Here is a 27,555-nt window from a genome sequence, read left to right as displayed (position 1 = left end):
AAGGATAAAGAATGGAAGAGGAAACTGGGAGTGGTGGATGGCCCCAGTGCCTGTCAGCCCTTGCACGGACCCCTGTGCATGGAAAGAGCTTTGTGGCCTTGACAAGCCCTTACAGAAGGGCCGGGCACTCGCTCTCTCACTGCCCTGTCTGTAAGCACTGACTGGGGAGTTCGGGGGGTTTACGGGTTTTTTTTTTGCGCTGTGGCAGCAGCCCCAGTATGCAGCACCACTGAGGGTGTGTTACCCGCCCCTAGCAGCGCTGGGAATGACCCGTCCGGCGGCCATCGGGGAGGGTTCGGGTTTGGTTTTTGCTGGATTTAAACAGCCCCTGACACGCGATAGGGGCGGACACTGCTAGGCCGAGCGCTACCCTTCGCGCATGCGCGGCTGCCTCCGCCCGTGTGACCCGCCTAGCGGCGCCGCGCCTGCGCACTGCGGCGCCGTGACGTCCCGCCCGCGCGCCGGCGGGCGGGGGGCGGGGGGAGCGGGCAGGGGCGGGACGGGACCGGACGGCGCGGGGAGCGCGGAGCCCCGGCCCGGTCCGGTCCGGTGTCCGGTCCGGAATGCGCCGCAGCGCCCGGGAACATGGGCCGGCAGAGCCCGCCGCGCAACGGCGTCGGTGGCCACGGTACGGGCTGGGCCGGGCCCGGCGGGCGGGGGGCGGTGGTTCCTCTGAGGGGGCGGGGGCTGGAGCGCCCCCTGCGGGCGCGGCGGCGCCCCCTGGCGGCGGGGCGGGGCTGGCGCTGCGCTCGGTGTCGTCCCGCGGGAGCGGGCGGGGGAGCCGGGGGTCCCGGGACCGAGCGAAGGGTCCGGCCCACCCCGCGGCTGTGCGGCCGCCGTGGGCTCGGGCGGGTAGGAAGCAGCCGGGCGCGGTTGATGCGCGAGGGCGGTCCCCGGCAGTGACCGGGGGCTCTGCTGCAGCGCCGGGCTGGTCAGACCTGGCGAGGCCGTGTGTCGCTGCCCGGTGCCTGCAGCGGTGCATAACCCCCGACGGACTCATCTGGGTTTTAGACCGTCCTCACCTTGCGTTTGTGTTTCTTCCTCCTAGGGTGAACCTGCGAGTTAAGGTGTTGTGGTTGCATAAAACATTTTTTGCAGTGCACTGGTTTTGGTAATACTCGCAGCTGTTGTCCCCTGTGTGTTTGAAAAGTGTAAATATTGCGGCCTTTATTAGTAAGTTTGAGAGGAGGAGCCCGCAAGCTGTGCTTCTTCTTTCCCACTACTCCTTAAGTTCTTTGTGTGCGTACAGTTCTTTATCCCGTAGGCTTTGTCTCCTCCTTCCCGAGGCATCGGTATGTGACAGCCTAGCGTGTGCGTGTGGCAGGGGATCAGGAACAGCTGGGGGTAGGGAGCTGGCTGGGAATAGGGAACCGGCTGAGCAGAGCTGGCTTCTGTTGTGCAAATAACTCTGCTTGCACAAGGGGCCGGAAAGGAAGTAAAAGAAACTGTAGTCACTGTGTGAGTGATAGGAGATTTAATGTTAGCAGGATCTTGGAATTCGGAGGGAGGTGGAGCTCTGTCGTAGGCTGTTACAGCTTGTTTTGATCCAAGAAGTGTTTTAAAAGGGTCTTTGAGAAGGAACAGCATCCACTGCTCGACCTACTTAGCGTCCGTGTGTGTGAACAGCCTGCCAACCTGCCGGCTCCCTTCAGACCTCGCTGAGAGCTGCACTTCCAGCCAGGAGCTCGTAGGAGCAGGCCCGGGGCAGTGGCTGAGGTGCCACGTGGGCAGAGGAACGAGCTCCCCTATCTGCCGGGAGGGCACGGCCTTGGGAAACAGCTGTTTCTCCATCGAAATCTTTTTAATTCCTCCCACCCCAAATCCTATTTGGACACGTCCCTTATAGAACGAATCCTGTTTGGATCCGAAGAGTTGCATCTATGGGAAAAGCCTTTAGGGAAACACAGTGTTTGTGGCCTCATCCTGCACCCCAGTCCCACAGCTGCTCAGCAAAGCCTCCTTACTGGGAACTCCTCCAGTGTGGGATATCGAGTGGCTCTCGGCTGCTTCTCTCTTTCCTCACATGAGGCAGCAGTGACAAATTCCACCATGTGGTGTGAAGTAGTGTCCCTTCTCCGCTCCCTGGGAAGCGCTCTGGTGTCCTGTAAGTGTGTCTAACCCGAGCATTGTGTGCTTTGTGTGTTACCCCTTCCCTCCCTGCCCCGAGTTCCTGTGCTCCTCAAAACAGTGGGAATTATTTCCTACTGGCTGAGCTGTGTGTGTACTGATGGCTGGCAGGTATGTGTTTGTTGTAGGACAAGTCAATGTGCTTATGATTCTTTAACTCTGGTATAATTATGTCCTTTCTTGTGTCTGTTGCTGTCAGTGGAAATACTCAGGCTTCTTCCTAGGATGGATGCACCTGGGAGTCGGTAGGAACACAGTTTTGGGAACACTTTCCTAACCTTTTTTTGAACACTTTCTTAGTCTGGTCTTAGGAAGCACTTGACATCTGAGCTGGCAAAGAGTTTCAGGATGTCTTTGCAGGGCTGTCTTGATCCTGTATGGAGCCATGAGCCATTGGGAAGGACAGGAGCCAAGGGCTCAGTCTGGGCACTGGTGGTGGCTCCGGTGTCAGGAGAAGCAGCATTTGCCCCCCACAGTGGGACCCCCAGGATAGGGAAGTAGTGAGAGTGTCCTTTGAGATGCTCCCAATGCTGAGCCTGAAAAAATGGGGACACTCAGCTGGAGGGGTCCCCACCAAAGTCATCCCTGTCATGACAGTGTGGTGACTGTCCTGTGTCATCTCCCTTGTGTGTGTGTGTGACATCACTGTGAGTGGCTATTGCTAGCCCCTGCTGTGTGCTGCCACTGCCTGTCAGCTCATGTCTCTGTGACCTTTTGCAGACTTTGATGCTAAGAAGAAAAGAAAAGTGGCAGAGATTTACCAGGCTCTGAACAGTGACCCCATCAATGTGGCAACACTGAGGCGGATGGCAATCAGTGAGGGCGGGCTGCTCACGGACGAGATCCGGTGCAAAGTGTGGCCAAAGCTGCTCAGTGTTAATACAGACGACCTGCCCCCTCTTCCAGGTATGGAACAGCCTGGACTCAGCTGCTTGGGAGGAACAGCTCAGTGAACTTTGTCCCTAGAGGAGGGACGTGCTTTCTGACCTGTCTTTTCCCTGTGTGTGTTATATTTCCCACTAAGCTCATGTACAAAGGGGACTCACTTCATCACCAATACTGTGTAGTATGTAAACAATACATGAATTATAAAAACATCATTTGTTGTTTTCTTTAGTGATAGTCATGGAATCAGTTCATTGTGGATGCAGTCAGCATGGCCCTGGGCATTAGCTGACATACGTAAGTTCACATGCAGCAGAAAGAATCAGACTTGATTTGTTTTGCTCCCATGAAGAGGTGGCTGTGCTGAGCCCTGGTGTGGCCAGAATTATCCTGATGTGTCTCTCCCAGGCACCAGTTTGTTGTGTGGTATTTTGGTCAGAACAGGGACAGCAACCTTCCTGGTGAAATACCCAGATGGTTTTTAAACCTTAGCAATGCAGGACCTCTAGGTCCTGTAGCTTTAGAGTCACCCAGGACAGATTTTGTTGTTGTTCCTGACTTTGTGGTTGTTTGGAAACGTGCATCCCCCCACCTCAGTCCAGAGCTGGGTGGCATTAGGGTGATGTGAGGTGACCAGAGCTGCTGGAAGACAAGGTTTAACTTTACTATGATCTCATAGAAGGAATTTGCTGGCTCACTGAACTTTTCTGTTTTAACTGTCTTAGCTAACCCTGGGTGAGATTTTCTTCTGAATTGTTTCTATTTTATAGAAACAGCACTCCTCCAGTGCTGCTGCTGAGTACACTTTGAATTGCACAGCAGAACTGTGGAGCAGGGATATTTCTAGGAGTGCTGGGATTGCTGCTGTCAGTTTAAGCATTTTAACATGTGTTGTCTAAAGAAATTATTGTCTCATTTGCTATTAGTGTCAGAGTGTGTGGCAGTGAAAGTGCAAGGACGGGACTGAGGTGTGACAGGAAAAAAGGGATATACAGTGGAGTAGGGGGGGTGTGCAACATCATGACCACACTGAGCAGGGATCTTCCCAGCTCCCTCACCTCACTCTTTTCCCAGTACCATTGCAGTGCTTCATGTTAATCCTGTTCCTCTTTTTCTCAGCAAGGAAGGAGCTGCGAGAGGACAATAAGGATTACCAGCAAGTGTTACTGGATGTGCGGCGATCTCTGCGCCGCTTCCCACCAGGTGAGGGGGGTTCTGCTCTCCCCACTCTGCAGGGGTAAGAGCAATGCCATGGGGCTCCTCCTGGCTCGCACCTCCCTGGGAGGCTGCAGAATGTGACACTCCATTATTACTCCAAGGGCCTGACTTCTAGAAAACATTTTCTGTGTGAGCTCCCAGCAGCTGCTTCTTACAGTGAAGCCCTTCTGCAGCCGTCAGTTTCCTTCAGCTGTCTCTGCACAGATGGTTTTTGATGTGGCTTTTCCAATGTTCCACTTCCTCTTTCCCACTGTGCCCCTCTGCCAGGAGGCTGCTATTGGCATACAGTTGCAGCAGAGAGAGGATGGATCCTGCATGGATCTTGTGCACCATGACATGTTGAGATTAGGACAGATGGAAAGCTTGAGAAACATGCCATTTGCTTCAGTTTATTTTAGTCCATGGTCTAGCTCAGGGGCAGGGAAGGCGGGTTTGTCTGTGCTTAGAACAACCTCTGGTATAAAACAGTCTGAAAATCAGGTTCTTGCACCAAATTTAACAGAACTTAAAACATTTAGAAGCAAAATGGTTCTGCAGTTGTTTAGTTCTGATGGGAGGCTGGTGCCTTGTGTTATTTTTAAAATGCTAAATCCAGCAGCTCTCTGTGCAGAGCAGTCGTTATTTCTGGCCAGAATCTGCCTCCCCCTTCTGCCACTTTTATTTTGTATAAACACTTGATTCACTCTGATTCTTGCAGGCATGGATGCTGTGTGCAGGCCCGATTCCTGGAGGCTCTGCTCCTACGGATTTTTTTGCCCTTGAATGGCAGCCTCCTGCCTATTTTTAGCCACTTTAGTGAAGCAGAGGAAAAGGAGGACTTTGTCATTGCAGAATCTCTGCTGGGACTCTCTTCTTGGCCTTTGGGTGTTTTATCTGTTGACAAGGGCTGCCAGAAACTGGCTGCAGCTGTGCAAGGCAGGAACAATGTTTTCCCTGTGACATCCTGTCCCTAAACACGTGCTGTTAGCAGGGGACTGATAGAAAGTTGTGCTGGTAGAGGCCTCTCAATCTGATGCAGTTGGCATAGTTTCTGTGAAAATGGGTCCTGATTAATTTTTTTCTGGAACTCCTGGGAAATTAAAAATTACTAAAACATCATAATCTGTGCTGGGAGTGTAGAACAATTCTCTCTTCACAGCAGCACTGTACAAACATCTGTAAACACTGCTGTCATCCTCCACAGCGGCTTCCTTGCCGATAAGGGTTCTGCAGATCTAAAGATTAAACCTCTCAGCAACTGGCCAGAATCCCCTGTCCTGCAGAGTTTTGGGAGACAGCATTAGGGCTTTGGATAGTTTTTTTCTGCCAGTTTTACCACCCTCCCCTTATGCGTCACATGCCTTGGGATCAGGCAGGTTAGTAAATGCACAGGTGCTCTCCTTGCACACCACAGTCACCCTTGCTCCCACAGCAGGCACTGGTAGGTGACACAGCTGTGCCACCTTTGCTGTTCCCTCAGGGATGCCAGATGACCAGAGGGAAGGATTGCAGGAGGAGCTCATCGATATCATCCTCCACGTCCTCCAGCGCAACCCCCAGCTGCACTACTACCAGGGATACCATGACATCGTGGTCACCTTCCTCCTGGTGGTGGGGGACAGGCTGGCCACAGCACTGGTGGAGAAGCTCTCAACGCATCACCTCAGGTACTCAGTGGGAGGAGAGAGCCAACTGGGTGTCCTCAGGCTGTGGAGACACCTGTGCAGGTAGAGCTGGCCTGGCCTGGAAGGAGAGCTGGGAAGGCAGAGCCTTGGGTTAAAGCAGCTGCCTGTCATGCCTGTACCCAGAGGGTGATTCAGAGCAGCCTGGCCACACAACATCAGGTGGCTTTGCAGGGAGCTGTGCCCTGGGGAAGGGATAATTGAAGGCTGTCAGTTAATTTGTAGCATCTCTTGGAGTTGAAAAAGCCAATGCACATGCATTAGCCATGGTTGTGTGGCTGTCAGGGCCTCTCCAGTCCTGTGGGCTGGCTCAGCTCCTACCTCCCACTTGTCCTTGCATAGACCTGGGCAGTATGGTCTGTACTACCAGTGTCCTGTACCCCACATGAAGAGTCTTTTGTGTTTGTGCACTGAAATAAGAGCAAGCTTCCAGCTGGAGAGTGTGGTTTGGAGGGATTATCTCTCCTCTCCCAGGCAGGAGTCAGATTTTGGGTACTGGAAAGGCTTTACACTTCTTGTGTGCACTGCAGCAAAATAAGAAGTGTCAGCTGACAGCAGCATGATGGTCTGGGCCTGGGTTCTGTGTGCAGGTCAGCCCTGTGTGTCCCAGACAAGCTGGAAGGAGGCTGCTCCAAAGGGACAGAATTCCTTGGGGCTGGGGGCCACCTTGCCAGCAAGGCTGTTTATTGCATGTACTTCACCTTCTGCTGCCTCCCTAGAGGGAGAGCTCGCTGATGTTGTTGCTTGACAAAGATTCTTTTAAATCTTTCCTCAGGGATTTTATGGACTCAACGATGGATAATACCAAGCACATTTTAAATTACCTGATGCCCATCATAGACCAGGTGAACCCTGAGGTGCATGACTTCATGCAGAGGTATGCAAATGTCCCCTTAGAGCCTCCTGACTCTCCCCTGCCTGTCTCAGGTTACTGTTCACAGGGCCATTTTCACCCGCACATCCCCAGCACCATAGTGGCTTCCTCAGGGAGTCAACAGCTGTCCCACAGCTGATGGTGGCACCCCAGAGGCATGTGGCACTTGTTTCTGAGTAGGCTCAAACCTGTGATGCCTGTCTGGAGGGGTTTTACCTGGTGCCATCTTGAGCCCACTTGTCTGCAGTCTGTATTGGTAGGGTTGGGAATCTGGGGACAGTGTTGTACAAATGCTACAACTGCTTCACGTGACCACTTGTGTGGCTGGCAGGACCTTGCTGTAGTTTGTTGTTAGTTCTGGGGATAATTCCCAGGTTTTTGCATTAAGGACACACAGTTGTGTCTTGGCAGATCAAATCAGAAGCATGAAGGTGAATGGGAAGAGTCAGTTCAGAGCCCTTTTTTGGGCAGGTGTGTGGTTTTTTCACAGCCAGAATGTCCTTGGGTACCAACCCTGATTGCAAACTCCCAGAATTACTAAGCCCTCACAGTAGGAAGGAACCCAAACATCAGTCTGTGCTGCAGGACTTCAGTTGCCCTCAGGCCAGCAAGCCAGACAGTGCCATGATACATGACACATTCAGGGTCTCCTGAAAGCAGGGTTTGACCTCTGCTGTGGCCCCACTGGATGTGAGTGACACAAGTAGTGGTGGCACTTTGCTGCAGGGGCTGGCACAGGGGATAAACAATTTTTTCTGTCAGAGGTGCAGTTCCTGCTCTGGGGGGTTCAGTGCTCCACTGACAGCCAGCTCTATTTCCCCAGGCATGGCTGTGCAGCACAGGGCTGGCTTGGGAGCGTTTCATCCCTGTTTCCAGGCTGACCTAATGGCTCTTTCTCTGTGTAGTGCGGAGGTGGGAACCATCTTTGCTCTCAGCTGGCTGATCACCTGGTTTGGCCACGTTTTATCTGACTTCCGGCACGTTGTGCGATTATATGACTTCTTCCTGGCTTGTCACCCGCTGATGCCCATTTATTTTGCAGCTGTGGTAGGTATTGATGGAATGGTCAGGGATTAACTGTGCTGTTCTGAGGTTATAGGAGTTTGGGGCTGCAGAGGGAGGCTGGCAAACCCAGTGCTGGTGCTGTCCCCAGCTGTACCCTGCTCTGCAGATGAGGTCACCGGTGTCCTTGGTGATGGTGAAGGGCAGGTGGGATCTAAGGGAACTCAGGGCAGCCTGAGGGTGTCCAAATGTGCAGGCTTTACCAGTTTGGTGCTGTGGAGGCAGCATGACATAGTATTTTTGTTTCCTCTCATGTGCTGGTCCTGCTTCTGGTCACATACTAGGATGCCTGGCTGGCTGGGGACAGCCCTGCACTGTTCATCCATCTTGCCCATCCTCCTAGAGCGGAGGGCAAGTCATGAAGTCAAACCCTGCTGAGGTTCTACCCCTGTCTCCAACCTGCCAATAGCAGGCTCTGCTCGGCACAGACCTAAGTGCCCTGAAAGAGGCTTCCTATGGCCTTAGAGTCTCAGAAGGGGTTTGGCATTTCTCTTCCCATTGAATGCTTCACTGCAGTGTGTCCTCCTGAAGAAGGTCTTTCAGCTGGAAGTAAAGTGTTTTTTTCTTCTGGCTCTGAAACAAGTGCCAGCATCTGCCAAGGAGTTGTCCCCACTTCCTTGTCTGTCCTCCTCTCACTCCTCTGCAGATCGTGCTGCACCGGGAGCAGGAAGTTCTGGACTGTGAGTGTGACATGGCCTCTGTCCACCACCTCCTGTCCCAGATCCCACAGGACCTTCCTTATGAGTCTCTGATCAGCAAAGCCGGGGACCTTTTTGTCCAGTTTCCACCTTCTGAACTCGCCAAGGAGGCAGCTCAGGCAGCTCAGGCGGAACGGTGAGTGCTTGTCAGCCCATGTGCTCCCTGCATCCCCTTGCCAGGTCTTGCCTCCCTGTGGAGATCTTCCTGACCAGAGGCTGGTCCCAGGGATGAGCAGGGGACACTCCTTGACCCGTTCCTTCTCTTGCAGAACTGCAGCTTCCACTTTTAAGGACTTTGAGTTGGCATCAGTGCAGCAGAGACCAGACACTGTGTTGAGGCAACGCTTTAGAGAGCGGCTCCGAGGGGAGGAGCGCCTCCGAGGGGAGGAGCGGACAAAATCCATCTTGACAAAGCCCCGGACCAACCGCTTTGTCAAGCTGGCAGTGATGGGGCTGACGGTGGCACTGGGAGCAGCTGCCCTGGCTATGGTGAAGAGCGCATTGGAGTGGGCACCCAAGTTTCAGCTGCAGATTTTCCCCTGAAGCTGGAGGAAGGGCCTTTGCTGTCACTGAATCCATCCCCAGCAGGAAGGGCTGATGTGCGGTGAAGGACGTGTCCAGAACCGACCTGTCTGAAGATTATTTTTTATTCTTACTGCATCCAGTAACGCTTTTGGCCTCTGTGACAGAGGCTGAGGGAGCCAGCCAAGCAGGACTGTTCCTCACACCATGCTCACCTTGTTCCCCTCTCCCTGTGCAAGGGTGAGCAGATAGGCACTCCTGCTGTCTCCTGAGGAACCAGAGGTATGGACAAATTTGGCTGTTCAGGCTGTGCTCAGGCGACTCTACAGAGGGAGAGCTGTGTGTGGGCTGTGCCCAAATGATTCTGTGTTCTCTGTGGGAAAAACTAGTGGGAGTGAGAGCAGATCTTCGCCTGGAGGAGTGTCCAACAGGGTTTGTTCTGGGTGCTTGCATGTGTGAGGGTAGGGGGCATTGCATTCCAGAGAAACAGGGCAACCCTTTGGCTCTTCATTGCTCCAGTGTGCCCCACGATCTGCCTTCAGCTTTGCTGGTGCTCCAGCTCTTCCCTGTCCTCTGGGCACCCTCTGAGCAGAGCCAAACCTTTCCCACACCCTGGCCAGCACAATGCTGTGAGCTTCTCTTCAGTGTGTAACACTCCCTGGCTCTTTTTGCTTCCACATCTTTGCAGCCTGATCTGTTTGTAGGGGCCAGGAGCAGAACTTAGGTCCCCCCAGCTCTCAGGCACTGCCACTGCTGTGCTGGGAGTACCATGACCATATCTGGGGTCAGTGACATGAGCACGACTGTGGTCACCCTGCCAAGGGTGTGTACTGTCATGTGCCAGGTTATGCTACCACAAGTCTTAGTGCCATTGAAAACACCCATTGCAGACTTCTTTAATAGCTCTGGAAATGGACATTAACATGCCCACAGGGAAAAAGGCTTTCTCCACCTTGTGAAACACTTTACACAGGATAAAAGTTGTTGCACTTGGAAATGTGACAAAAACCTCCCCCACAAGCTGATCAGGCTTCAAAATGACCTCTGGAAATAACATGAGGGGTTTGCCATAAAGGCCACCCTGACCCCTGCATTGGTCCCATCTCCCCACCAGTTCTATTGGCAGTCCCAGCGCTCCCTGCCCCTGCCCTCCAAGCTAAGCAGCAAATCCTTCTAGACAACTCAGTGTCCCACTGAGACAGAGCCAATAGACACTCTATGCCTCTACCTCTCCCCCAAGCTGCTAAATCTCCCTCAAGTGTCCTTACCTGTCCCTCACGCCCCCCTCCCGCTGCCCCATCATTGCTCTGTTGTGCCCAAAGCCATCTGTGCCATGCCCAGGGGCTGCACACCTGAAAAGGAGGTGTTGGTTGAAGGGATTTTGGGATAGAGAAGAAAACTCATGCCCTGCAAAGCTCAGCACCCCCCACTCCCACCCATCTTAGTCCATAACTGCCCTGGGTGTGTTCTGGTCTGCCCCACGGGCCCTTGCTCATGGAAGGGATGTGCCTTTCTGGCCAGAGGGCAGGTGGGCAGTTTTCATTCCTGACTTGTGTTCCCATGTAGCTCTGAGCAGGAGTTCCCTTTGCCTCTGCAGGTGAAATGTGGAGTGAGTGAAACTGCCCTTGTCCAGGCAGGCAGCAAGACCTGTTCCCTCCTCTCCTCAATAGTGCCAGTGGCCTTGGAGAGACCTGGGGCTGCTCAGCGGGCTCCTCCCAGTGTGGCTGAAGGCAGAGCCCATTCCTGACCCCTTGGCACCCCCACAGCAGCAGAGCAGGATTGGGGGCTGGGTCACTTAGCACTTTAGAAACCATTGGTGCAGGAGAGTGTGGGAATACTGCTGGAGGGCCCAGGACTGCTCTGTACGCTACACTGAAGGAGGTGATGGCTGGAGCCCCCCAGGAGGAGCCCCTGCAGCCCCTCCATTCCCTGGCCATGATGCACTTTAGTTCTTGTGTTGTCCCCAGTGTGGGGAGAAGGGCGTGGGAGGAGACCAGGGTGCTTCAGTTACTCTGTACAAAGACTTATACACCACCTGTAAATGCAGATTTCTACAAGCCCTAAAACTGTAAAATAAACAGTTACTAAACACACTTCCTGCCCTCTGCAGAGCAGGGCTGCCAGATCTGCTCTTGTGGCACCCTAGGGCCCAGAACTGGCACCTTCCCTGCGGTGGCCTGGCCAGCTCAGTGTGGCCTCACACGCAGCAGCCCCGTGGGAAGAGGAGCAGGAGCAGAGCCAAAGGGTGTGTGCGTGCCCCGGTCACTGTTCTCCATCCATCTGCCTCCCTCTGGGCCAGCGCCAGGCCTTGTGTGTGCTGCTGGCTCTCCGGGGTGTCCCCCCCATCAGCAGCATGGGGCTGGAAATAGCCTGACCTGCCACCCTGCCCTGTACCCCAGGCTGGGTGCCCAGCTGCAGGAGGAGATCCTGGGCATGGTGCCCGATTCCCAGGGCACGCTCCGTTGAGCTGGGGTGATGCAGCCGCCTTGGCCAGGCTGGAAGCGGTTTTGTCTGGATAGCTCAAGGCTGGCAGCTCTGTTGGCTATTTTTAATTGCCTGTGGCTTCTCCAGGAGCCATTTTCTCAACAGTGCTTGAATCCCTTTGGGAGGAACACCCTTTGGGCAGCAGGGGGGAAGGAAGAGTGGTGGCAGGAAGTATGTGGCACCTTTGGGGTAGCCAAGAGGCCACTGCCTGATGAGACTCAGAACCAGGCCAGTGGCAATGTGTGCATGTACTGTGTGGGCCATGTTGGACACTAGACAAGAGCCCCGTGTAGCCCTGACCTTACCAAAGTGATGGGGGCAGTGGTGACGGCCAGTGAGTTCTGACTGTGGCTGCCCCATGGTCCTCCCAGTTCCCAGAAGTGCCCCTGCGCAGAGAGGAATGCCATTGCCGGGGGCTGCAGTGACGCCACACTGGAACATTGCTGGCCCTGTGGTACCGCCCAGGCCCCGGGCGGTGCTGGGGGCTGTCCCGTGGGTGCAGCCTGCGGACTTGGGGGATTACCGTGGCATGGGCAACCCCTGCACTTCTCCCTCCCTCGGGGACAGCCCGGTCCCCGGCAGCGCCAGAATAGCAGGAGGGGCTGGCAGTACCCGGGGATGCTCCGGGCTCCTCTTGTTGCCGTGGCAACAGCTGCGGTGAGGCTGGGGGCGGGGGTCTGGGTGTGATCCAAGTGGCGCGTGACCCCGCGCCCCCCCCCCCCGGGCCCTCCTGTGGGTCTGGATTAGCACCCCCGGTTCTCTCCCTCTCCAGTTCCCCTCCCCCCCCGATTACCCTCGGTCCCTTCCCCCGGCTGAACGGAGTCGGGGCCGGCGCCGGGATTGCCCACACACACACTCGGGTGGGGCGAGAGGCTGCATATGCACAGCACATACGTGCACATACATGCACATGCTCACACTGCTCCCAGGGAAGCCCAGCCCACACTGACGGATGAGGGTGAACCTCCCTGCTGCAGGAGAGTCCGTAGGAATTGGGCCTCAGGGTGTGACCTGATATGCCTGGGAGCTGGATGCTGGCCATTGGGAATCCCACTTCTCCCTAGAGACCTCACATAGCCCAAATTCCCTGGGAGGAGTGAGGCAGCACAGAAGGAGCCAGAACAGTGGAGAGCAGACCAACACACTTTATTCCATAATCACAACAGTCAGGATCATTGTTAGCCGAGGTTCTGCAGAGCAAGGGCCAGCCATGTCACACCCCCAAGACGGACCCAGATGGGGTCGTCACTGCCCCTCGGCTAAAATCCTGTTTCTCCAAGATAACAGACACAGGGACCCTTCACAAACACAACACTACAAAGGTGACCCCGAGCGCTGGCGCCTGTCCGCAGGCTGCGCCGGGGCCCCGCCAGCTCCGGGTACCCCCGGCCCACTCGGCCGCCGCCAGGGCAGCTGCTTCCTGAGAGAGGTTTGGTTTATTTTTATTATTTATTATTACTATTATTATTATTATTATTATTCGCTTTGTCTGGAGTGATGACGGGATGTCGCACGCGCACGCACACACGCTCGCACACGCATGCCAGCCAGCACCGGGCAGCGGGGGCGCAGCGGGAGGGGGCCGCACGCTGGGGGGGTCTCTAAGCACTACAACCACACGGCACAGAAAATCCACCACTGTCCACGACGGTTCTCCCTGACAAACACACCCGGCGAGACTCGAGGAGGGGGACAGGGGTGAGGACAGGGACAAAGCGGATGATGTTGTGCTTGCGGCCAGGGCAGGAGACCCCAGCACTGGCTCCGGTTCTGGCACCGACCCAGAACCTGCTCCTGAGGAAATATTTCGCCTGACAGTCTGTGGAGGGATCACCCTGGCTCAAGGGTGATGCACAGCACGTAGGGGACCACCGGGACCCGTGTCCCCCGTAGGAACGGAAGCTGAGCCCTGAACTGCAGGGTCAGCAAAGCACACGTGTGATGCGAGACCCTCAGTGTGGCCTCAGACCTTGCTGGTACCTGGGGGCTTTGGCTTCCCCATGGACAGGGATGGAGGGCAGGTGACTGTCAGCCTCAGCGCCCTCCCTGAGAAGCCCTGGCCACAGCATGGGGTGGCTGTGCACCCCAAGAAGGCACCAAGGTGCTGGGTGAGATCCGTGTGTGTTAGAGAGCTCTGGGGCCGCCGGACCCCACGGGAACCCCAAACCCGGCTTACACATGGGAGGCGGCTTCAGATGCTCCTGGAGCGGGGCTGCCCAGTGGGTGGGAAGGCAAAGTCCCCCCGAGGCGGCGGTGAGGAGGGAGCAGGCTGCCAGAATCACGGCTGTCCCGGCGCTTATTTGGCTTTTCCACCTTTGGGGGCGGGACTGGATCCGGTGGGGGACGGCCGGGGAGGGAGGGGACGCAGAGAAGAGGACGCGCTCTATCCAGGGAACACGTGTCTGATGCGTGATGCCCGCCTGGCTCCGCAGGCTGGCACCCGCACGGGGGTACCGAAACACCGTGGCTAATGCCAACACACACGCACAGCTACCGCTACACACCGACACATCTACACTGCTGATGGTTGACCATCGCGGGGGGCCTCGAGAGGTCCCCAGGGACTGGGCTGGGAGACATCAAGCATCCCTGCAAAGGGCCCAGGGACACACCTCTCCCTGAGCTGCAGTGCCTATCGCCACGGGTGAGCCAGGGCCACCAGCAGCTCCAGCAGTAGGGCCAGGCACCTACTCCGAGGCACCCTCAGGGGATGCCAGCACATTGTGGGGGGGGGGGGGGATGTCCTTCCCCTGGTCACGGCTCAGTCCAGCCTGACAGCAAGGGGCAGGCACCGGGTAGCCTGTGACTGGGGGAACCGGCAGCCCCAAAACAGGGAGGCAGAGTCCCAAGCAGCGGGTGCTCTGCTGCTGCCAGCACCCCACTGGCAGGGAAGGATCCGAGGGGCCCCCACAAATCCAGAGTCCCTGGGGAATCGGGGTCATGGGGGACTGCAGGGGCTGCTACAAGCAGCGGTTGCTGCCGAGCCCAGTACAGCTCTTGCAGACGCTGCCAGCCCAAGCCATGACCACGTCCCCAGGGATGTGTGGGGTCCCCACCCAGCACAGCTGTACCAGAGCGCAGCCCCAGCCCCCCCAACCACAGCCTGCGGCAGCTGCCGAGCCAGCACTGCAGCCACGTGCTCCCGGCAGTGGGAGGAGGCGGCTGTCGCAGGAAGAAGCCATTAGGAAAAGCAAAGAAAATCCCAGCTGGAGGAGCCGCTGCCGCAGCATCTTCCCTGCCAGCATGTCCCTGCTCTTGGCGTGGCCGGCAGTGGAGCCCAGCGTGGTGCTGCGTGGAGGAGCCCTGCGCCAGAGCATCACCTACACCCCACACGCCCACCAGCACTGGCTGCAGCTGCTCTGGGACCAGTTTGGGTGGTTGCTTAAGGCAGATTTCCCACAGCTGCCCTTCGCTGCCACCCTGCCCTTCTATGCTGCTCCCTGCCATCCCGGCAGCACCACGTGCCACGGCTGGGCACAGTGACACCCAACTCCGCTGGCCAAGGTCAGCCAGCCCACAGCAGGTCCTGCACGGGCACAGGCTCTAAGGTTAAAATGAGGGCTGGCTGCTTAGTGAAGGGCTGGTCCCCATAAAATTTTGGGGTGACTCCAGACAGGGGCTCCCTCCGTGGCACAGCTTTCCCTGCACAACTGCCTGGCGAGAGAAACAACACAGCCTCCCGCGCCCACGTGCTCATCACGTGTGTACAACTTCACTCTTCCCAAAGCGAGTGGCGGGGAGCACACGCCACAGGGAAGGAGTCGCTGCTGTGGGACACTGAACCCCCAAACCAGGGACCCCTCACAAAGCAGGGAGTTGGGAAGGGACAGCTTGGCATGGCTCGGCATCCCTCCCCAAGTGCTGCAAAGAGGAAGAGGAGAAAATTGAAGCCATGCGTTCAATGCAGTCAAAAACCAAACGGAATCAGCCATTCTCCGAGGGATGGGGAAGGTGGGGCGGGCACCGAGAGCTGGGGTGGCATGGATGCTCCTGCTTCCTGGAGAGCGGGAGGGCACACGGTGTTGGCACAGATGGGAGCAGCCGGGAGCAGCCATGGCTGTCAGCGCCGGGGCCGTGGGGGAAAGCGGCCGGGTGTGACAATGAAAACCCGATGAGATGCATTTCACGGGCAAGTAACCGCAGCGGGCGGCCATGCGTCCTGCGGGCACGAGGCGAGAGCCGGACAGACAGACGGATGGAGATGGGTGTGTGCCGGGGGGGGGGGAGCAGGGGCTCTGCCTTCCAGCAGCTTCAAGGCAAAATACCTGATTCCTGCATGTAAACAGCTGGTTTCGGTTTGTTTGTTTTTTTTTCCTGGGTTGTTTTTTGATATGACCTGATTGTGGGTGAAAATAAAAATGAGTGTTACCTGCAGAGCGTGGGACTCAGTAGGTAAAGACCAAGTCTGAGATGCTGGACATGAGCCAGTCCCCTGCTATCATCTCCGTCACCTCGGGCGTGCAATAGTCCGGGAACTCGAAGTGCGAGGAGCCTCCCCGCGGGTAGAGGTCGTGGTCCTTGTCGAAGACGGACCAGTCCAGGGCACCACAGGTGGCACTGGCAGGCGCCCGCCCGGGCATGATACCCAGCAGCTCCTCCTCCAGCTCCTCGTCAGAGGAGCTGAAGGAAGAGGGAGGGGACCCAGCCGACATGGGAGAGGGGGACCCGCTCTCTGGGGACCTCCCTGGCTCCGGGCAGGGTGTGGTAGGGCTCAGGGGTGCAGGGGGCTCCTGGGGGCTCTGCTCCCCGTCGGGCGCCGGGTGCCAGGCAGCCGTGCCAGGCACCACAGGGCTGTCCTCAGCGGGCACCTCTGGTGCGGGCTCCTGCGGGGTGTTGGGGCTGGTGGGCAGCTTGGCGGGCTGCCTGCGGCTGGCAGAGACACGGCCCAACACCGAGGGCTTGATCTTCACTGGGAGCCGCGGGCGGGCTGCTCCGGTGCCCACCTTGCCCTTTTTCCGAGGCCGGTACTTGTAGTCGGGGTAGTCAGCCATGTGCTTGAGGCGCAGGCGCTCGGCCTCCCTGACAAAGGGGATCTTCTCGGAGTCGTGGAGGAGCTGCCAGCGCCGGCCCAGGCGCTTGGAGATCTCGGCGTTGTGCATGTCGGGCCACTGGTCCATGATCTTGCGGCGCTCGTGCTGGGACCACACCATGAAGGCGTTCATGGGCCGCTTGATGTGCCCGCTCGGCGTCTTGCACCAGGCGGGCTCGGTGTCACGGGCGGGCAGCGGGGCGCAGGGCTCCCGCCGAGCCTCCGCGCCCCGGCCACGCGGACCGCGCTGCACCATCCCGGAGCCGGGTATCCCGCCGCCGCCTCCGCCTCTTCCTCCTCCCCTCCCGCCGTCGCCTCCCTGCCCGCCGCCGCCTCCCCGCCCGCCGCTACGCGCGGCGCCGCGCCGCCCCCATTGTGCGGAGCGGGCGGCGGCGGGGCGGGGCGCAGGCGGCCGCGACGGGGCCCGGGGGCGCACGGCGGGGCCGGCTCCGCCGGGGCGGCGGCCGCGGAGATGCTCCGGAAGGGCCCCGGGATGGCCCGGTGGTCTCTGTCTCGGAGATGCTCTGCAGCGGTCCTGTCCCGGAATGTTCTGCACCGGTCCGAGGATGCTCCGGAATGCTCTGTAGCACCTCGAGGATGCTCGGTACCGGTCTGAGGATGCTCCGGGATGCTCTGTACCGTCTCGGGGATGCTCCACACCAACCCGGGGATGCTCGGCGCCGGCTCGAGGATGTTCCGGGATGCTCTGTAGCGGCTCGGGGATGCCGCACGCCGTGAGGGCTCCGCCCCGGGGTCGCTCCTCTCCCCGCCGCCCCGGTGTTGCCTCCCCGGTTAAGTCGGCAGATGCTTCGGTCGGGAATGGTATACGGTGGTTGCGGCGGGTCCAGGTGCGGGTCGGGGGTGCGCGGGGGCGGTGCGGAAAGCCCAGGAGCCGCACGCCCCCCGGTGCCGCTCTTATAGATACGGCCGCCCCGCCCCCGCCGCCCCCGGTAAACACCGCCGCGCCGGGTCTGTCAATGGAGGGCCCCGCCCCCCGACGCCCATTGGCCGAAGGGCGGGAGGGCAGATCCCGCTCAGCCAATGGGCGCCCGCCGAGAGGGGTTGCTGGAGAGAATGGCAGGGCGGCACACCCCGGTACCCCCGGTACCGCTTGGCTACCCGGCACGCCCCGGTACCCCGGTACCCCCCCGCTAGACATGGCAAGCCCCGCTACCCCCTGGTAACCTGGCACACGGATCCCCCGATGCTGCCTTCACGACAGCCCGGCAGCCCCCAGTACCCCGACCCCAGCAGCACAGAACCCACGGTGACACCCGGTACCTTCAGACAAGCATCCCGGTACGCCGGTACCGCTCTGTACCCTCAGGCACCTACCCGAGGATGCTCCAGCTCCTGACAGTAACCCGCTACTTCCTCGGTTTAGGCACCCCGATGTCCCCGGTGACCCTGACATCCACACCCTCGGGAGCACCCACACCCCTCGCGGTTCGTCGGGAGCCTGAGCACGGGTCTGACCGGCCGAAACACCGAGTATCACCCGGAATGCTGCGCTTGAGCCCTGCCCTGCCGCCCCACCGGGTTCCCGGGACACCCACTGCTCCCGGTCCTCTGGGCAGAGCCCCGGCCCGGAACAGTCCCCGGGCCGCTCACTAGGGCTTGCACGGCTCGGCGCCACGCGTTGTGGGAACGCCGACGTCTTCGTGAATACGTCCCCGCCACCCATTCCAGCGGTGTCTCCCCGTGGGTCGGCCCCCGGCGGGGACGGGAGCGCCAGGCGGGGAACGCGCAGCCCACGAGGCGGACACGCGGCTCCCGGTGGCGCGGGTGGGGCCACGCCCCTCCCAGGAAGGACCCGCCCCCTCCCCTGGGCAGCACCAATGGGGCAGCGGCGGCGGCGCTGTTGCCCCGGAGACCGCGGGCTGCCCGACGGGGGCCGCGCCCATTGGCTGTAGCTGCCGCGCGCGGGCCCGCGGGGGGCCGCGCCCATTGGCTGCGCCGCCGCCGCTAGTTGCTGTGGTGACAGGGGACCGCGCGGGGCCGCGCCCGACCCGCCCGGGCACCACCGCTCACCGGGCACCGCCGCTCACCGGGCACCGCGGGCTGTCGCTGTCCTGCACTCTGAGCGGGAACTGTGGCCTTTCCCGACCCTGCCGGCTGCCCCGACATTGAGGCCAGCCGGGGCACCGAAGCCTGCCCTCCTGCCGGCCCGGCCCGCAGCCCCGGGCGCTGCCCACGCCGTCCCGGAGCCGCGCTCCGCGGGGAACACCGCACAGTTCTCCACCGCGGCTTTGCCTGCTGCCGGCGCCTCCCCGAACCGTTCCCGCTCGGTATAGCCGGAGGTCATGCCCGGTGCGGGTCACCCGCACGGCTCTGGCGCGGAGCACCTGCTCGGCCGCTCCCACACACCTCCGGTCTTCTCTGCCAGCGCGCCGGCAGGACCGGCTGGGTGCGCATTAGCACGGAACGCCCGTGCCGTCGAGCAGCTCTGAGCGGCCGGAGGCGGCTGCCCATCCCCGTTGGTCCCGTGCACCGGGCTCGCCTCTACCCGGGCTCCCCTAGACAGCCGTTCCTCTGCTCCCTCCCGGCCCCGGCCGCCCCTCAAGCAGCCCGGGGCCAGTCCCGCCGGTCTGCTCGGGCTGCCACAGCTGCTCCCATCCCTGACACGCAGACCCCACCCGGTGGATCCAGTCCCGGTGATCCTGTCCCGGTGCGGTGCCGGGGCGGAGCCGGCAGGGGGCGTCCCTTCCGCCCGTTCCCGGGAGCCCGGAACCCGCCCGGCCCTGAGCCCCGCCGCTGTCGCCGCAGGGACCGGCTCGGCTCACGGGGATACGGGGCATCCCCAGAGGCCTTAGCGAAGAGGGGTTCCCGGAGAGCGATGGGGCCCTGGCGTCCCCGGAGGGCAGAGGATGGTGAGGATCAATGGGATGTAGGGGTGTCCCGGGAGGCGCAGAAGCTGCCAAATGGATGAAGGAGTGAAATGGGAGGGGTTCCCCATAGACCAGCAGCGGTATCGCCCCTGCCATAGCCGACTAAATCCATTCCTCCATACTGTCCCTGGCTCCAGCTTGGCTGCTGGAACACCACTCTGCTTCGCAGAGGCACTCCTGTGTGGAGTGGCACCAGGCACGGTGACAGATTCCTCCGTGCTGCCAGTGCAAGCAGCAGTGCCGGTGGGTAAGGTCAGGGTTGGTGAAAGGGGACATTTCCCAGCTCTGAGGAATCAGCAGCGATTGTGTTTCTCCCTCTGCAGAGGATGAAGACAGTGGTGCAGACCTGCTGTCAGAACCGGCTGGACACAGTGAGGGCAGGACTCCAGGAAATACAAAAAACAATGGAAAATAATCTGGGAAGCTAGTTGCTCACATCTCTGTGAAATGAGTCTATACAGTCATGTTACCTTTGCTTTCCATCCTTGGCTAAAGACGCTGTGTTGATCTTATAAATGTCAAACAATTCCATTTCTGAGAATGAATCCCATTTGCTCTGTGGGGATGATCTTCCCACCAGCCTGCCAGGAGGGAGAGAGCCCTGTGACACACGGCAACCTGTGCTCGGGGAGGAGGGGGGGAGTCTGCTCATGGCATCATTCCTTCCTGGTGTATCCCAGCTCCTGCCCCCCGGCTGCACAAAGGGCTTATTTTTCATGAAAATATCACCCTGTTGGGCAGACACTCACCCCACAGAGCAGCAGTGGTGTGGGTGTCAAAGGGGGCTGCATCTCCTGCACCAGGATCTGGGTTTTATCTGGAAGACTGGTATGGATGTAGCTATGGAGGCACAAGCTGAAGGAGGAGAAAAGCCTGGAACATGTCAGGAGGGAGGAGGCGAGTGGCTGCGTGATAGATTAGTGGAACTTCATTTTTTTTGGTTTAAAAAAAAATTATAAAAAAGGGGAATTAATTAGCCTCAGCAGCTGGTGGGGCTGGGGTTACTGAGGGTGGATGGGAGAAGAGTTAAAAATAGCAGGAAGGCCCAAGTGGAAAGTTTCTGTAACATCACAAGTCAGGCATTTGGTGCTTACCCGCCCTGACAGGCGGGAGCCTGTGCCAGAGCCCTCTCCACCATCCTCAGCCCTTTCCCACTGACCTCCCAGCAACTTTTCACACGACATCACCAGCCCTTCGTTTTGCTAATTAACCCTTTGCTTCCAGACACTGGCCTTGCATCTTGAAAGAGCAAATTCAGCCATGAGCTGCTCATCCTGGGAATGTGAGGGTGCAGAGGAGCACAGTGCTCCTGCTGGCCCTCCCTGGGTCCCTGCGTGTTGCTGGCAGCATATGGAGCCCAGAAGAGCTGTAACCCCCTGGTATCCATTCCCCTCTGCATTTCAGTTTCCCCTCCTTAAAAATCCTCCTGTTTCCAGAGCCCCTGGGTGGATTTTGCTGGTAGGTCTGAGACCTATGCTGGGACACTCTGGATGCACAGTTTGTCCTCAGCTGAGACGGAGATGGATGAGGCAGCCCTGAGCAAGCCCAGCTTGCTGCACTTGTCCCCGCTGCGAGAAAGCAGATGTACCTGGCTGCTCCAACGGGCTTTCTCTGCTTCTGTTTGTCTTTCAGCGTTGACAATAAGAGCAGCTGAATTCATTCCTTCTCCCTCTCAGAGGCCCAGGAGTTGTGTGTGGCTCTGCTGCTCTGGGAAGGCTGGCAAGAGCTGAGCCTGCCATACAGAGGGTGGTCTGAGGGTGGTGGAGCAGGGCTTGGGCTGGAACTGATTTTGGTGGTTGGCAGAGTGGTCAGTGACTGTGGCAGACCATGATGCGTGAGAAAATACTGCTGGGTTTACTGGGGGTCAGGTTTGGCTCTGGTTTACACTAAGCAGGAGCTGGGCACTACTGTCACCTGGTTTAAAAGGGTTTCTCTCTTCCCCTAGCTGCTTGCATGGTCCTGGGTGCCAGAACAAGCATTTGGGCTGACCCCACTGAAAGCCAGTGCAAGACTCTGGGGACGTAGAGAGGGTGGCACAGCTGACACAAGGCAGGCTTCCCTCCAGCCACTTTGTGCCCCCTGATGACAGGACTGCCATGCAGGGAACAGGACACCTCTGAGGACAGTCCATCGGTCAGTCACCCTTCTGCTTCTGCTCCTCCTGTACCCAAACAGCCACAGTGCCTTCTTCCCCACTGTGCTTTGCCCCTCTTACCTCTCCTCTCTCTCAGGTATGTGCTGGGTACCAAGGTGGTCCTCAGCACTCCCACCAAGGAGGGACACTCATCTGATGCCAGCCCAGTGCCTGGAGCAGCCAGGCTTGGATGAGGTGCCAAGCTGAGTCCATTGCCTTCAGCCCTTCTTCCCCCAGTCCTGCTCAGCACCTTGGGCATTTGTAGATGTGGTTTTATGGCACAATAAAGGTGTTACTGTCATTCCTGCCCTCCCCATCCCTGTGTTCTGATCATGAGGGATGTCCTGGGACCAGCCCTGGAGCCATGAGGCTCTGCCAGCCTATCTCAGTGTGGGTGGACTGGTGTTCAAGTGTAGGGTCAGAACAGTGCCCACACTGGGACACTTTGGGACAGTGCTGCAAGTGTCCGGGATCTACACACAGGTTCAAATAAAAACAGCTCCTGCTATTGCCTGTGCCAGGAGACCCCCAGCCTTGTACTCGATCACTGCATCTTGGAGACAGAGCTGCACAGCTGGGCTCCGGGCTTCTAGGTCCTGAAAAAGCACATCTTCCCCTGGGCAGGACCGGACCGGGCTCGGCTCGCTCCTTTCTTGGCGGAACTGAGCCTAGGGCGGCGAGATCAGGGCCGGGAACCGGGCTGACGCAGCTCCACACAGGACCGGAGATTGATGGAGCCCCCGCCCGCGGAGGCGCATCCCGCAGCATCCCGATGTACCCCTTCTCCCCATGACCGAGGTACAGGTCCCGGGGGAATTCGCCGTTCCTCGGCACCGCAAGCCTCGAGGGGACCTCGGGGACCGGGACAGGGCGGCTGGGCCGGACCGAGGCCAGCGCGGGCGGGGGTGTGTTCGGCGGGGGAGGGATCGGAGCGGCGAGGGGCTCCACCTCCCGGGGCTTAAAGCCCGGGGCGGACGGCGGTGCGGGTGGCCCGGGAAAGTTGTGCCCGTGTTGCCATCGGCTCGGAGCGGGAGCGGCTCCAGGAGCGGCAGCGGCGCGGTCGGGGGCTGCCGGGTGCGAGTGCCCTTCGGGGCGACACCCCCTCCCCCGCCCACCCTTCGGCCCCCCTGCCCTCGGTGCTGGTGATGACCCTGAACACGCAGCCCGGGAGCAGGAGCCCGCTGCGGCGGAGGGCCAGCACCCCGCTCCCGCGGCCGGGTGGCTCTGGGGCCGCTTCGCGGAGTGAGCCCTTTCACCCCCAGCTCGGCCACACCGCCTCCGAGCCGGGCGGCAGGGCCCCCCGCGGCAGCTGGTGCCCCGACTCCTCGGGCTCCCCAAGGCTCAGGGAGCCCCGGTACCGAGTGGTGCTGCTGGGTGACCCCGGCGTGGGGAAGACCAGCCTGGTCAACCTCTTCGCCGGCGTCCAGGAAAGGGACCCGCTGGACCAGCACGGAGGTGGGTGTCTGGTGGGGGGATCTGCTGCAGGGTCACCTGCGGGGCATCCCGTGGCCCCATGATGGGAGGCGGAGAGGAGCCCGGGACCCTGCTGGAAAGGGCGGCACTGACCGAGCTCTCCCTCCCGGTGTCCCGCAGGGGTCGCGTACGAGCGCAGGCTGACCGTGGATGGCGAGGAGACCACGCTGCTGGTGCTGGACACCTGGGAGTCAGAGCAGCGGGTATGGTGGGGCTGGGTGCTGGAGAGAGCTGGGCGAGCCAGTATGTGCCCGGGGGACATTGCATGGGCACAACTGCAGTCTTGGGGTCTCTGAGTGCTTTGAAGGGCAACCTGCCCCCCCCCCCCCCACCGTCCATTTCTGGGGCTCACCACCTTGGAGCACAGGATACACACTGGGCAAAACAGGCTGGGGTCACATCTCTGCTCAGCTCTGTGCCCACCCTCCTGGGGCATGGGAGGTTGCCCCCTGTGTTCTCACTAGTGTGGGCTCTTATATGATAACCCACTTCAAAATGCATGGAAGTGGTTTGGGAACGGGGCTGAAAGATCCAACTGGGTAAATCCATGAGTCAGTATCGCCAGCCAGAACACTTTAATGGACAGAACAGTGCTCCCAAGAGCCTGGCATAGGGCATTCCTCATGCCCAGAACATGAGGTATCTCCTGGGCAGAAATACCAGTGCTGCTGTTACTGCCTCCCTCACAACACCTCCCTCCTTCCCTTCCTGCCAGGGACCTGCATTCCTGTAGGTGCCATCTGGGAGTAGGAACAGAGTCAGTGCCCAAGCTGTGGACAGGGGTGCAGCACCCACATGGACTGAGCTGTGTTTGGCACGCACTGTCCAGAGGTGCCCCAGCACTGTGACACCCTGACAATGGTTCCTTTTTTTCCACTATGGCTTATTCCTACACTGCCCAGCAGTGCCAGGATCATGCAGGGTGCAGCACCCACCACACAGTCCCAGGGAATTCCCAGGGGATTCAGCCTCACCTCCCCCAAGCTGAGCCCACAGCTCCAGCCTGTTGTTGATAGAGAGGAAAACTCCCAAACCTCCCCTCAAAATCAAGAGTTTTTAATCTGCATTTAATTACTAGGGTAACACCTGTTCACCACAGTGTGGGGGCCGGTGGGGTGCACTGACAGGTCCCATCGGTGCCAGGGTGCTCTGCTGTCCCCTGGAAGTGGTCATGGCCACGGATTGGTGACATCTCGTTCCCTGTATGGTGACAGGATGAGGAGAGCCAGCGCCGTAGCCACTGCCTGCAGATAGGGAATGCCTACATCATCGTTTACTCTGTCACTGACCGGGACAGCTTCGAGAGCGCCTCGGAGCTGCGCATCCACCTGCGCCGCGCACGCCAGGCTGAGGACATCCCCATCATCCTGGTGGGGAACAAAACTGACCTGGTGCGCTGCCGGGAGGTGTCTGAGGAAGGTGAGTAGGGGGTGAAGGCTCTGGCTGGTGGAGACCCCTGAGGGGGCTCAGCGCCCAGCTGTTTCCTCTGCATCTGTCCCCTTGTCCCTGGACATGCAGCTGCTGCTGTGCATGTGGCAGTGCCCGTCCCACAACACCTGAGGTGCCAGCAGGGCTGTGCCCTCTCCCTGCCCTTCCCTTGCAGAGGGCCAGGCCTGTGCTGCTGTCTTCGACTGTAAGTTCATTGAGACGTCGGCGGCTCTGCAGCACAACGTGGATGAGCTCTTCGAGGGGGTGGTGCGGCAGATCCGCCTCCGTCAAGGGGGCAGAAAGTCCCACCTGCACCCCCCGCCCAGCCAGAAGCACAAGGAGAGCCTTGCCAGCAGAGCCCGGCACTTCCTCGACAGGCTGGTGGCCAGGAACAGCAGCAAAGTGGCCCTCAAGGTCCGATCCAAGTCCTGCCATGACCTGTCTGTGCTCTGAGAGCCACGCTCCTGTCCCTCCACACGCGCCGGCTGGGACTCTGCTCTCTGCCAGCGGTGTGGCCAGTGGCTCTGTGAAGAGCTCAGACAGGGCTGGAGTGATGCTGAGCACGTGGAGCTGTTTTCACTGGTGCTGAGGGATGCAAAGGTGCTCTGGATCCGGCCACTCCCCTCCAGGAGAGGGGATAAGTGGGATCAGGTCCGTGGAGTGGAGGATGGGATGGGTACCTGCACTTGGAATGGTGAGGTTTTGGATCACAGCTGCTCCTGCAGAGCTGGAGGTGAGGGGTGACTGTGCCCCAGAGCAGGGCTGGAGGCTACCAGGAGTGTGGCAGGTCCCACTCACAGTGCTGTCCTTTGCAGGGCAGCAGGGGCTGGCAAGGGCACGGTGGCATTGTCCACTCTGGGCAGCCTGGAGCCTGGCTGGGAAAAGGGGGCAGGGGAGCACCAGTGGCATCACCTGGCACCCTGACCCTGCTGTGCCAGGGCTCTGTGCCATGTCTCACTGGCACCAGTGTGTTTCTGTGCTCTTTCTGTACTGGTGTGATGGGGAAAACCCTTGATCTGCAGAATAAACCACATCAGGGAGGTGCTGTTCTCTGCTGGGTCCCTGTCCTGGGGAGCCACATCCCAGAGCCACATGGTCAGATTGAAGCTCTGTTCCTTGCCTATGCCAGGGCTGAGGATCTGCTTCCTGCTCTGGCCAGGCCTTGGGTGGCTTCTCCATTAGCTGGAGAATCTTGGGGCAGGGAGAGCCTCTGTCCAGGGCTTCCTTTGGCCACCCTTGGTGGAGGTCCCAGTTCTTCACCCACTGGTCCAGCACCATCCCCTGTGAAGCCCCCTGCATTTCCCTGCTCTGGAAAAGCCTGTGGGAAGGGCTGAGCTCTGCTGAGCTGCAGGTTTAAAGCCCTGAACACCGTGGGAGCTGCAGCCTGTGCAGGGAGCTGGATGCTTGGTGGCTCCAGGAAGGGGCAGGGAGCAGGAGCCGAGCAGAATGGCACAGCCAGGAAGGGACGTGCTTGGCTGCAGCAAGCAGGGAATGACCCTGGGCACCCAGGGAGGCGATGCTGGAGCCGTGTGGGCTTTGCCTGTTGTTTTTAGGCTGTGCTGCCGTCCAGCAGCTGGGATACCATGGGGGAACCTGCACAGCATCCCGGGCCCGATGCCAGGGAGGATCAGCTGTGCCTCCAACTTGGGTCGGGAGTTTCCACTCGCTCTGTGATCAGACCGTGGGGAACCACTGGCTGTGGCTGGCACAGATGGGACACTGGTATGTGCCCTGTCCCTATGGGCAACTAGTCTCTCCAGAGGTGAAAATCCCAAATTTTGCCCTCAGAAATGGGGAGATGGGTGCTCAGATTTTTTTTTTTCCCCTGTGCTGCTTAGCCCATAGCATTGCTGCTGCTCTGCCCTGGAGCTGCCGGCTCGCCCGTTCCTGGCGCTGCTGGAGGCGATGCTGTGGTTCACACAGCGTCAGCCACGCCGGGGCTGGGGGCTGCACCCGAGGGACAGGGGCTCCTGGCTGCTGCTGCTCACTCCCGCAGCTGCAGCTGGTGTTTCCCTGTGGCAGGAGGCGGGGGAGGGGGGCCACGGCATGGAAAGTTGGCAGCCAGCAGAGAGGGGAGTGGAAAGAATGAGCTCAAACCCAGAAAAATGCGGCCGTGCTGGAGGATGGGAGTGGGAGGAGAGGCCAAGGGGGGCCACGGTGAGGCGCTGGGAACGGAGAGAGGGTGGAAGGAGGAGGTGCTGGCAGGGGGCCAGGGACTGCCTGTGGCTCCCATCTGGGCCCACTCCTGGGGAAGGTGGTACCCGGTCTAGGCGGTACCAGCTGCTCCAGCGAGTGCTCTCGGGGCTATCCCAGTGCCATCAGCCTCTGGGTGGCCCCTGGCTCCCGTGCTATCTGTCCCTGGGTGGCCATCGCTCCCAATGCCATCCATCCCTGGGTGGCCACCAGCCCTAACATAGTCTCCCCCGGTCCCAAGGTCTCCCTGGTGCCATCAGCCCCGGGGACCACCGTGGGACAGCAGCTCCTGACTCCCCCATCTTGCTCTGCCCAGCGACGCTGCCCTTTTTGAGGATTCCCAAGCCAGTCTGGGATTCAGAAAGGGGGAGTGCTGGGGTCAGGAGCCGTGCTGTGCCAGGATGGGATGCAGGGGGGGGGTGTGTGGGCACACTGCCTTGTGCTGCCCATCCCGCTCCGCTCTGGGAACAGCGGCTACAGGGACAGGACAGCATCCCAGGCAGGAGGCCAAGCCCGCAGAGAGGAGCTCCCAGGAGGCTTTCCCATCTGCCCTCCGCCTGAAACACGGAACTATGAATCACCCCACTCCTGAAATAGATCCCTTTTATTTAAAATATGAAATTTAAAAGACACTTAAAAAAAAATTAAAGACTTGTGTTTTAATCCCTGCTGTGCTCCCGTCTCCTGCCCGTGACTCAGATCTAAACTGGGGGCACTGATCTTCACCAATTTTTGCCCCTCAGCAGACTTTCATCCTGGCGAGGAGGAGGAGGAGGAGAAGGTTTGCTGGCAACAGCCGAGCTGCCAGTGGCTCGGAGTATTTGTGAGGAAAACACACATTTCGGCCAATTTTCCAGCAGAGCCTGGTCCCAGTCCAGC

At 59.4% G+C, this 27,555-nt stretch overlaps 3 protein-coding genes across 5 annotated transcripts; 2 read left to right on the top strand and 1 right to left on the bottom strand.

Moving 5' to 3' along the window:
• The first annotated feature begins 484 nt into the window (after nt 1–484).
• TBC1D20 (TBC1 domain family member 20) lies at nt 485–11,140 on the top strand. Of its 3 annotated transcripts, none has more exons than XM_030232601.2 (8): nt 485–628; nt 2,848–3,033; nt 4,132–4,215; nt 5,690–5,876; nt 6,667–6,768; nt 7,671–7,812; nt 8,474–8,661; nt 8,795–11,140. In XM_030232601.2, the coding sequence occupies exons 1-8, from the start codon at nt 586–588 to the stop codon at nt 9,066–9,068; spliced, it is 1,206 nt and encodes a 401-aa protein (XP_030088461.1). In that variant the 5' UTR covers nt 485–585; the 3' UTR covers nt 9,069–11,140. The 3 variants fall into 3 exon arrangements, with proteins under 3 accessions (XP_030088461.1, XP_050838214.1, XP_009091290.2); XM_050982257.1 differs by having other exon boundaries at nt 5,690–5,936; XM_009093042.4 differs by lacking the exon at nt 485–628 and adding an exon at nt 2,035–2,104.
• Nucleotides 11,141–12,660: 1,520 nt separating this feature from the next.
• SOX12 (SRY-box transcription factor 12) lies at nt 12,661–16,816 on the bottom strand. Its single transcript, XM_018917134.3, has one exon. It carries the CDS (start codon nt 16,814–16,816, stop codon nt 15,917–15,919), a length of 900 nt encoding a protein of 299 aa, XP_018772679.3. The 3' UTR covers nt 12,661–15,916.
• Nucleotides 16,817–22,565: 5,749 nt separating this feature from the next.
• Nucleotides 22,566–27,339, top strand: REM1 (RRAD and GEM like GTPase 1). The gene is made up of 4 exons (XM_030232702.2): nt 22,566–23,037; nt 23,176–23,258; nt 24,270–24,474; nt 24,659–27,339. The coding sequence occupies exons 1-4, from the start codon at nt 22,728–22,730 to the stop codon at nt 24,934–24,936; spliced, it is 876 nt and encodes a 291-aa protein (XP_030088562.2). The 5' UTR covers nt 22,566–22,727; the 3' UTR covers nt 24,937–27,339.
• The last annotated feature ends 216 nt before the right edge of the window (nt 27,340–27,555 follow it).

The sequence above is a fragment of the Serinus canaria genome, chromosome 20, assembly GCF_022539315.1.
Source record: "Serinus canaria isolate serCan28SL12 chromosome 20, serCan2020, whole genome shotgun sequence".
NCBI lineage: Eukaryota > Metazoa > Chordata > Aves > Passeriformes > Fringillidae > Serinus > Serinus canaria.
This window is presented reverse-complemented; position numbering and strand designations above follow the sequence as displayed.

Bases quoted from the DNA above. Each gene is read 5' to 3' on its own strand.
- TBC1D20 (XM_050982257.1), top strand. From the start codon at position 586: ATGGGCCGGCAGAGCCCGCCGCGCAACGGCGTCGGTGGCCACG. The intron at 3,034-4,131 runs GTATGGAACAGC...TCTTTTTCTCAG, and splicing joins CGACCTGCCCCCTCTTCCAG to CAAGGAAGGAGCTGCGAGAG. The intron at 8,662-8,794 runs GTGAGTGCTTGT...CTTCTCTTGCAG, and splicing joins CAGGCAGCTCAGGCGGAACG to AACTGCAGCTTCCACTTTTA.
- SOX12 (XM_018917134.3), bottom strand. From the start codon at position 16,816: ATGGTGCAGCGCGGTCCGCGTGGCCGGGGCGCGGAGGCTCGGCGGGAG.
- REM1 (XM_030232702.2), top strand. From the start codon at position 22,728: ATGACCCTGAACACGCAGCCCGGGAGCAGGAGCCCGCTGCGGCGGAGG. The intron at 23,038-23,175 runs GTGGGTGTCTGG...GGTGTCCCGCAG, and splicing joins CCCGCTGGACCAGCACGGAG to GGGTCGCGTACGAGCGCAGG. The intron at 23,259-24,269 runs GTATGGTGGGGC...GTATGGTGACAG, and splicing joins CCTGGGAGTCAGAGCAGCGG to GATGAGGAGAGCCAGCGCCG.